Source organism: Littorina saxatilis, linkage group LG4, assembly GCF_037325665.1.
Source record: "Littorina saxatilis isolate snail1 linkage group LG4, US_GU_Lsax_2.0, whole genome shotgun sequence".
Lineage (NCBI taxonomy): Eukaryota > Metazoa > Mollusca > Gastropoda > Littorinimorpha > Littorinidae > Littorina > Littorina saxatilis.
Window position 1 is genome coordinate 13507462 of NC_090248.1, and position 9871 is coordinate 13517332.

Sequence of the window (9871 nt, forward strand, 5' to 3'; positions counted from 1 at the left end):
GCAGTGATATTGTTTACTGTCAGTCATTTGACCAGCAAAGACAATCTTTTTTACATGCACTTATTTCTCCTTCCCTAAATAAACAAGAAGAGCAAACGCTCGATCGAGTCACTTTCGCAGTTCTGAATATTATATGAGGCAATTTTTCCTTCAAGACATACCTGTGACCTTGAAAAAGGTCAAAGGTCACCAAAGCAGACGTCAAAGTGTAGAGGTCACTGGGAGTCACGTTCACATAAAATTTGAGCCCGGTCACTTTTATAGTTTCCGAGAAAAGCCCAACGTTAAGTTGTGTGTTGCCGAACAGAAAAGGCTAGTTATCTCCCTTGTTTTTCTGATAACGTTCGTAAAAGGCTACAGATGTAAATACTTTGATGTAAAGAATAATCCTACAAAGTTTCAATCACATCCGATGAACTTTGTCAAAGATATAAAATGTCTAATTTTTCCTTTGACGCTGACCTGTGACCTTGAAAAAGGTCAAAGGTCAACGAAACCATCGTTAAAGTGTAGAGGTCATTGGAGGTCACGACTAAACAAAATATGAGCCCGATCGCTTTGATAGTTTCCGAGAAAAGTCCAACGTTAAGGTGGTGTCTACGGACGGCCGGCCGGACAGACTAACACTGACCGATTTTTCTCAAGTGACTCAAAAATCAGAAATAAGACGTGAAATGATAAATCAACTGTATTTTGTCTGCGAGTGTCTGTATGTTAACTGTGTGTTCAATCATTCTGAAGACAAAAACCATTCCCAAATAAAACGTTAAAGGCTAAACCTACTTTCTGTTGAGACTAAAACCAATTGAGTAGACCTTATCCCATGTGCAATGAATTTAAGGAAACATTCAAACACAACAGTTATGATGTGTATCCCTGATTTTATTTCACGTGCTGTTAAAAAAAAAGAGGACGGACAGTCGCGGGTTGACATACAAACCCTTGTCAACAAAACTACTTCACACAGTGTCAAGTATTGCAAGGAAATGTCACCAAGAAAAACAAAACAGCTTCAATTAAGAAAACAAGCAACACATAAGGGATGCATAAAGAAAATAAGAGTAAAAGAGGCCTGTGGAAGAAAGGAAGAAAAAAAGAAATAAAGGATAGAAGAAAAGAAAGAAGAAAAAAAAGGAAGAACGAAAGAAAGAAAGAAAGAAAGAAAGGAAGGAAGAAAGAAAGAAAGAAAGGAAGAAAGAAAGAAAGAAAGGAAGGAAGAAAGAAAGAAAGAAAGAAAGAAAGAAAGAAAGAAAGAAAGAAAGAAAGAAAGAAAGAAAGAACGAAAGAAAGAAAGAAAGAAAGAAAGAAAGAAAGAAAGAAAGAAAAGAAGAAAGAAAGAAAGAAAGAAAGAAAGAAAGGAGCAAACAAATTTTGGAACGTTGGGAGTCTCTTTGTTTTTGGATTTGAGCAAACAAACAAACCAAAACATGAAAAGGAAAACAACACGAATTACGACCCTGCATACAAAACATGAAATACATGTTAAAACTCTTCCGAAATGACAGACGCAAAGCAGTTGATGAGAAAAGGGGATTAAACAATGGAGAGAAAGACAGTAGACTGAACAAAATCGAGGCAAAGAAGGGGGTACAAAAAAAGGGGGGGGCAAAAACAAACACGGAGAGAGAGAGCGAAAGAGAGAGAGAGAGAGAGAGAGAGAGAGAGAGAGAGAGAGAGAGAGAGAGAGAGAGAGAGAGAGTGAGAGAGAGAGAGAAAGAGAGAGAAGGAGAGGGAGAATGAGAGAGAGAATGAGAGAGAGAGAGATAGAGAGAGAGAGAGAGAAAGAGAGAGAGAAAGAGAGAGAGAGAGAGAGTGAGAGAGAGAGTGAGAGAGAGAGTGAGAGAGAGAGTGAGAGAGAGAGAGAGAAAGAGAGAGAAAGAGAAGAGAGAGAGAGAAAGAGATAAGACAGAGAGACAGACAGAGAGAGAGAGAGAGAGAGAGAGAGAGAGAGAGAGAGAGAGAGAGAGAGAGAGAGAGAGAGAGAGCGGAGGATGGGGCGAGCAATTACCTTCCCCCTCCCCCCTCGCAAGTCACAGCCAAACACGCGCGAACTGATGATGCAAGAGAATACGATTGCTTACAAACAAAAACCGGCGAAACAACTATTTGGCACATTGTAAAGCATCACAGAGTCAAGTCGAAAAAATCATAAAATTGCGACAGAAACAGTAAGTGACAAAAACCCTGTCTGTAAAAGTTAGCAAATTAAAAACGTAACACAAAACATGGTATCACAATGTAATGCCATGCTAACGAAAGGAATCGTATGTAACGAGACGATAAAACTTGCTTATGTGTGCACTGAATGTTTCTTTTTGTCTACCCCTTCCTGCGTAATTCACTTCTTGTTCTTCTTCGTTCATGCGCTGAAACTCCCATGTTCACCCAGGTTTGTGCACGATTGGGTTTTTACGTGTTTGACAGTTTTTACCCCGTCATTTAGGCAGCCATACGCAGCTTTCAGAGGATGCATATGCTGGGTATTTTCGTGTTCTATAATCCATCAAACTCTGACATGGATGAAAGGATCTTTTCCGTGCGCACTTGGATTTGTGCTTGCGTGTATATACACGAGGCACTGGCAGGTCTGCACATGAGTTGACCTGGGAGATCGGAAAAATCTCCACCCTTAACCCAGTTTCTGCTGGAGAGACCGGGGTCTTATCCATCAGGCCATTGGGCCCGTCAAGACCATTTACATCCCTTTGTTATTGGTCCCTGATACATAATTATATGCTAGTGACTTTCAAGTGAGATAGGAAACCTCAGTGATAATCATCATATATTAATACAACCGCATTAAGTGCGTAAAGTGTACCTCCATGAAGAGTTCTCCAGCTAAACTATACAAAAAGTTCATTTTTTGGTGTTATAGGTAAATATTCAAAAACAAATATATTCACAATAACAACAATCGTGCAACAAACATTTAAAAATCATAGTCAAAAGAAAAAGATAACATAAACGTCACAAAAAACGCTGTCGTTTAACTGCTGTTATAGCATCAACGTATGCGCATCATAAGTAACGTACTTATTCCAAAACAAAACATGATCCATGCTCAATAGAAAAAAAAATAGAAAAAAAACCCCACAGTTTTTCAACTACAGTTACATTATCAACTGCGAGTGAGTAGTTAGTTCAAAACAAAACAGGATCCATGCACAATTAAAAAAAAAGATAACAAAAACAAAGCAAACCACAGCATCAACATCAACTGTGAGTGAGTTGTCAGTTCAAAATGAAACATGATCCACACACAACAGAAACAAAGAGAACAGAAACAGACAATCATTCACAGTAGTTCAACTGTTCAACTAATAAAACGTCCACTGTGGGTGGTGAGTAATAAGTTCAAAATGAATCACAGTCCATGCAAGTAACTCAGGCAGGGAAGTACCTGCGTATAGCATCTCCGAAGAAGAAGAGAACGCATCCAAGGGACGCAGTCGATATCTGAGTTCACTTCATTGCTCCATCAACCTCTGAGTGTCATCGGAAGGCAAAAAGCCCAGAGAATATCTGCCATCCGGTGATTACACGTTGTAGCCGGGTGGTGAATCGAGCCAACGCCTTTCCTGTGTTCTTGTGTTGTACTCGTAGACGTGATTAGTTGCTGTCAAAATGCAAGAATAATGTAAGAGCCAAAAAAACTCAGAGAATTTAAAGAGAGATAAAATAAAGCGTGAATGAAAAAGAAGACAGGGAGGCTACAAGTAAAGTAGTTGGAGCATGATGTGCTTCGATCTTCAGAGAATGGAATGGCAACTAGTGATCAGTAATGTTCGTGTAAGCGCTATTCTTGGTTACAGCGGCCCCATTTCAATCATTTACTTTCCTTCGAATTCCCCAGAAAGACATACATACACACAGACAGACAGACAGACAGACAGACACACGATCACACAGACAGACAAACACAGACATACAGACACACGATCACACAGACAGACAAACACAGACAGACAGACACACGATCACACAGACAGACAAACACAGACAGACACACGATCACACAGACAGACAAACACAGACAGACAGACAGACAGACAGACACACAGACAGACAGACACACAGAACAGACAGACACACACACACACACAAACACACACACACACACACAAACACACTGCACACAGATCCCAGATAATGTAAATTTACTATAGCTAGCTGACACACACAAAATCCAACATCTCTCTTCAGTACAAAACAAACATCGTAATAGGAAACCATGTTGAAGGCATTATTAGCAACTTCTTCATAGCAACAAGACAGCAACATTAATTCATGGAAATATCAATCATCATCTTTCAAGACAATATCAAAGGAACATTATCCATGACTATATGAAAGCAATGGGTTTTTTTATACTTGAATTTGTGTCCTTGCAAAATCGAGGTTTCTCATCTTTATCTATTATGTTGTTTTCTTATCGGGGAACCTAAAACACTGATTTGTTCATGCCTTTTTCGTGGCAATACCCCCCCCCCAGTGCACTCACTTGGATCCAAGGCTCTTCCATCAAACTCCCTATTGGTGACGGGATAGACGGTCTCATCATCATGCGCAGTCAGCAGAATGTTGGTGGGTGTTGCTGCCACCTCCTTCCTCCGTGAGTCCAACTGCCGTTCCCGTTCCTGATCCAGCTTTTTTTGCGTGTACGCCTGCAGTCAGAGCGTTAGGTGGTTGGGTTATTGTTTTTGAACGTCAGTACAACCGATATTGCCAACCTGGACCGATGCAAGTTTGTTTTCTTGCTCAGTTTACATAGTGGCCTCGGTTTTTAAAGGTGTAAGTGTGGATTGTGGTGGTGGTGGTGGTGATGATGATGATGATGATGATGATGATGATGATGATGATGATGATGATGATGATGATGATGATGATGATGATGATATGGAAAAGGAGGAAGAGGAGGAGGAGCATGGTGACGTGGATACAGATGGTGTCGATGTTGATGATAATGATGGTGATTATGCCGTGTTCACGAAGAGCAGCAGTGGCCACAACAACTCTTGATTTGAACACAATGTAGGGCCGCCTATGTAATAGCAGGCTTTGAAGTGTTCCGTCTACCGACCAAGCTTTACGTAAATTCATGGGACTGAAAATGTAAATGACCGCGTTTGGGTCAACAAAACCCTTTCTGTTTCAGTCCATAAAAATTATTTGCCATCAAAACTCAAAGGTTGCTGAATTGTATTAAATATGAATGCATTACTGTTCGTCCCAATCCCCTGAAGTAGCCACCTTCATTATAATACGAAAGGGTCGAGCCTGACTGACATAACTCGCTATAGGGCCCTTATTGGTACTGCCAGTCCCGCCCCCCCCCCCCCCCTCGCTTCTTTTGCATAAATTTGCAAAGGGAGGGGTCTTACCTCATATGCTGTAGCCGCGATAGCATCAGTGGATAAGCCTGACTTTGAGGTTGACGCTCTGTTGACCTTGTCTAGGTCGGGTACACCTGAAATACAGGGAGAACACGGATTTCGTTTCATTTTCTTTAATTTACTTGGTTACGTATCCCAATAGAAAGCGCACAGCAACGAGAGTGGCGCTACCCAGGTGTGTACGTGTTGAGACCTGCGTGATCAGCCCCCTGCACTTATGGCAGAATGACCGAGGTCTTTCATGCGCCGCTGAGGTGACACGGCGTTGGGACATGGATACCGTCTCTGAGTCTGTACATACAGTTGACCCGTGTCCGTCGCGGCCTGGATTCGAACTCGTGAAACTGGGATCACAAGTCCAGTGCTCTGTACCAACTGAACTACTATGTGGTATGTCTGCGGTGATTTTACACAGACGCAGGTAGAGAGACAGACCCACAAACAACCCCCATCGCCACCACCACAACTGAAGAAATAATTGGCGAGAGAACAGTGAAACAATAAATGAAATCAGCTTCGACCTTGGTCTTCCTCAGCTAATAAAAATAAAGACTTTGTTCCTTTTGTAGTTTAATGTAAGGTTCTGTCTGTCTTCTTCTGAGCTTGTTTTCTTCATGCTCTTTTTCTCCCTGTCAACTCTCCTTTTAGTCAGTTTTTTTTCTCTCTCCCTTTATTTGCTGAGGAAGACCAAGGTCGAAACCGGTTGAATTTATTTTTGTTTCAATATTCCTATGAGTACATGTTTTTGTTATCTTATTCTCGTCCTTCTAACCTGTAGTCTTTTGTTTCCATAATGAGCAATAGAAGCTATTCGTTGACATGAAAACATTTGGGTGTTACGCAGGTAGGATCCTACACAGACTAAAGAGCTCAAAATGTGAATAGTATAGTTTTCACCTGCCCGACGGTCACGGATAGCTTGAAAGCGTGTTGTACGACTTTTACCAGGTTTCCTCGTACGCTGTCAAATGTTAGGGGTCTGTATTCCGACCTGTCGAGTCAGATTTGCACATAGTTGCCTTTGTTACCGGTGGCAATATAATGCAAGGATCCAGCTTATTCAGACCCATAAAGCTCTCTGATCACACATATGCTGTCGTACACAGACGCTAATACATACCAGCCTTTGGCCGTCAAGTCATCAGTTGCTGACTCATTATCATGTGACATTCGTTTTCTCTAATGATTTTTTTACATTTAGTCAAGTTTTGACTAAATGTTTTAACGTAGAGGGTGGAATCGAGACGAGGGTCGTGGTGTATGTGCGTGCGTGCGTGTGTGTGTGTCTGTGTGTGTGTGTAGAGCGATTCAGACTAAACTACTGCACCGATCTTTATGAAATTTGACATGAGAGTTCCTGGGTATGATATCCCCGAACGTTTTTTTCATTTTTTTGATAAATGTCTTTGATGACGTCATATCCGGCTTTTCGTGAAAGTTGAGGCGGCACTGTCACGCCCCCATTTTTCAACCAAATTGGTTGAAATTTTGGTCAAGTAATGTTCGACGAAGCCCGGACTTCGGTATTGCATTTCAGCCTGGTGGCTTAAAAATTAATTAATGACTTTGGTCATTAAAAAGCTGAAAATTGTAAAAAAAATATTTTTTTTATAAAACGATCCAAATTTACGTTCATCTTATTCTCCATCATTTGCTGATTCTAAAAACATATCAATATATTATATTTGGATTAAAAACAAGCTCTCAAAATTAAATATATAAACATTATTATCAAAATTAAATTTTCAAAATCAATTTAAAAACACTTTCAACTTATTCCTTGTTGGTTCCTGATTCCAAAAACATATAGATATGATATGTTTGGATTAAAGACACGCTCAGAAAGTTAAAACGAAGAGAGGTACAGAAAATCGTGCTATCCTTCTCAGCGCAACTACTACCCCGCTCTTCTTGTCAATTTCACGGCCTTTGCCGTGAGCGGTGGACTGACGATGCTACGAGTATACGGTCTTGTTGCGTTGCATTGCGTTCAGTTTCATTCTGTGAGTTCGACAGCTACTTGACTAAATGTTGTATTTTCGCCTTACGCGACTTGTTTAATTTTTATTTTATTATATTTCTTTAAACATTTTTAACGATTTTGTTTAAAGATGCATTGCTGCTATTTTTTTGTCTTCTCTTCTGATGATTTCACTAGTTCAATATTTTTATGTTTTTTAAAGTCACATTTTTGTCTCTGCACGTGCGATTCCCCGACCCCCTCTCCCTTCTCTTGAAACTAATCTACCTGAAACGGCCCTGTTAAATGATGCATTGCCACTATTTCTTGTCTACTCTTCTGTGGTTTTTACTAGTCCAATATTTTAATCAAATACTGTTTATTTTAGGAATGATATGATAGAGTGTGCATGCGTGCGCATGTTTTTGTGTTTGCGCAGTGTGTGTATGTGTGTGTGTGTGTGTGTGTGTGTGTGTGTGTGTGTGTGTGTGAGTGTGTGTGTTTATTTTGTGTGTGTGTGTGTGTGTGAGTGTGTGTGTGTGGGCGCGCGTGCGTGCATGCGTGCGAGTGTGCGTGAGTGCGTGCGTGCAGTGCGTGAGTGTGTGTGTTAGTGTGCGCGCGCAGTCTTTGCTCACGTTTACAGTTATTCTCTGTACATGTTAAAAGGACATGTTGAAAGATTAGGCTGAGCCTAAAACCTTTTATCTTTTCGCAATAAAGCTCTGAGTTCTGAGTTCTTTTCTGCGTTTCCTGGCAACAATGAGCGATCGATTTGGGTAGACATTTGCCCTACTTCCTCAGTGCCGGCCGGACAAAAACAAACACACATCCACCTACTGCTCTGAAAAGTGACGCACATCGTTTGTGATATATCGGTCAAGTGAACCAATCTGTACTTACTCTGGCCTCATATCCACGAAGACACCTGTGAGGTTAGACCCCTCCGACGAGGAGACACCTCTGATGAAAGAACACCTTATGTTGTCCCTTTGTCTATAATATATTACCAAAACATACCTGTTCTGACAGGCCACCTGCACTGTAGGGACACGTTTGGCTGATCACAAGTGAGTCCTTCCATTACAGGTGCCACTGTATGTAGGTGTGTACTCTCGTATATACCGTACATAACCCTGTAAGCCCCCGGTATAGAGAGCAAACGCCCACCCCCTACTTGTGAGCGAAATTGGTGCATAAGGGGGGTTGGCGCCCTACGATGTAGTTTACGGCATTAAGCGCTTAGAACTGTATTCAGATTTGCGCCATATACATCTATCCTCATTATCATTATTTACCTGAATTGCGTTTGATCCATGCTGGTTTAGACGCACCATCTTCGCCCTTTTGGGGGAGGGGGAGAGGCCGTGGGGCGGCAGGCAAGCCATCCTCCGCCTTTTCTACCAGCACAGCGCGCACCGGCGTCACTGGTCTGCACATCAATCCATGGATGAATACAACAACAGCACACACAAAATACAAATAACACGGAGGTAAGAAAACAACCTTTTTGAATCTTGAGATGCGTGCGTTTCATATTTAGAATACTTTGAAAAAGTTTGCCTTCCAAACCTGTAAATCAGTTTGAAGAAAAACAGGACATATTCTGTGGACATATTTTGTTAAAACTCTGTAAGAGTTCTGGTAGAGAGCTGCAGTATTTAGGGAAAATAAGTTTTGCAACCGTTAATTTTGCAATTGTGGCTACATGTAGTAGCAAAGAAAAAGAGATGTAGTATAAATTTAGGGAATACCAGTACAGTGGAATTAAACTGTTTGTTTCATGTCTTGTATTTTGAATAAAATGTTGTTTCAAACAAGTAAAACTAGCTCTCCTGCAGCATGAACTCGATAACTAACACTGCTACTGACCTTTTCCTCTTGCGGCAGCAGTAGACGCAGACGACGATGAGGAGAACGAGGAAGACGAGACCAAGGACGCCAGCAACGGCCAGCACCACGATGCCCTCCGTCGTCTCCAAGAACGACTTGTTGTCCTCGCTGTAGGTCCGCACTTTCTGCACGCCGAAGTAGTTCATCGCACCCCCTGTACAAAACACAAACACGATTTGGTTTGATGTTCGAGTATGTTCAAGTTCAACTTTTGAATTCTTTGGCCTCAAGCCGACTTTCTTTCTTTCTTTCTTACCTTTCTTTCTTTCTTTCTTTCTTTGTTTGTTTGTTTGCTTAACGCCAAGCCGACCACGAAGGGCCATATCAGGGCGGTGCTGCTTTGACATATAACGTGCGCCACACACAAGACAGAAGTCGCAGCACAGGCTTCATGTCTCACCCAGTCACATTATTCTGACACCGGACCAACCAGTCCTAGCACTAACCCCATGATGCCAGACGCCAGGCGGAGCAGCCACTAGATTGCCAATTTTAAAGTCTTAGGTATGACCCGGCCGGGGTTCGAACCCACGACCTCTCGATCACGGGGCGGACGCCTTACCACTAGGCCAACCGTGCCGGTTTTCTTTCTTTGACCAAATGGAGAGATGGTCTTATTCAAAGTAAA

General features: G+C 41.7%; 1 protein-coding gene across 1 annotated transcript in view; it reads right to left on the reverse strand.

The window, feature by feature from the left end:
- Positions 1-1918: 1918 nt before the first annotated feature.
- Positions 1919-9871, reverse strand: part of LOC138964541 (protocadherin Fat 4-like) — a 64785-nt gene continuing 56832 nt past the window's right edge. Inside the window, exons 36-40 of the mRNA XM_070336525.1 lie at positions 9223-9397; positions 8649-8782; positions 5382-5467; positions 4502-4664; positions 1919-3616 (exon numbers count right to left, since the gene is read on the reverse strand). Coding sequence (XP_070192626.1) covers positions 3537-3616; positions 4502-4664; positions 5382-5467; positions 8649-8782; positions 9223-9397 — 638 coding nt within the window. The 3' untranslated portion in view covers positions 1919-3536. The remainder of the gene's footprint in view (positions 3617-4501; positions 4665-5381; positions 5468-8648; positions 8783-9222; positions 9398-9871) is intronic.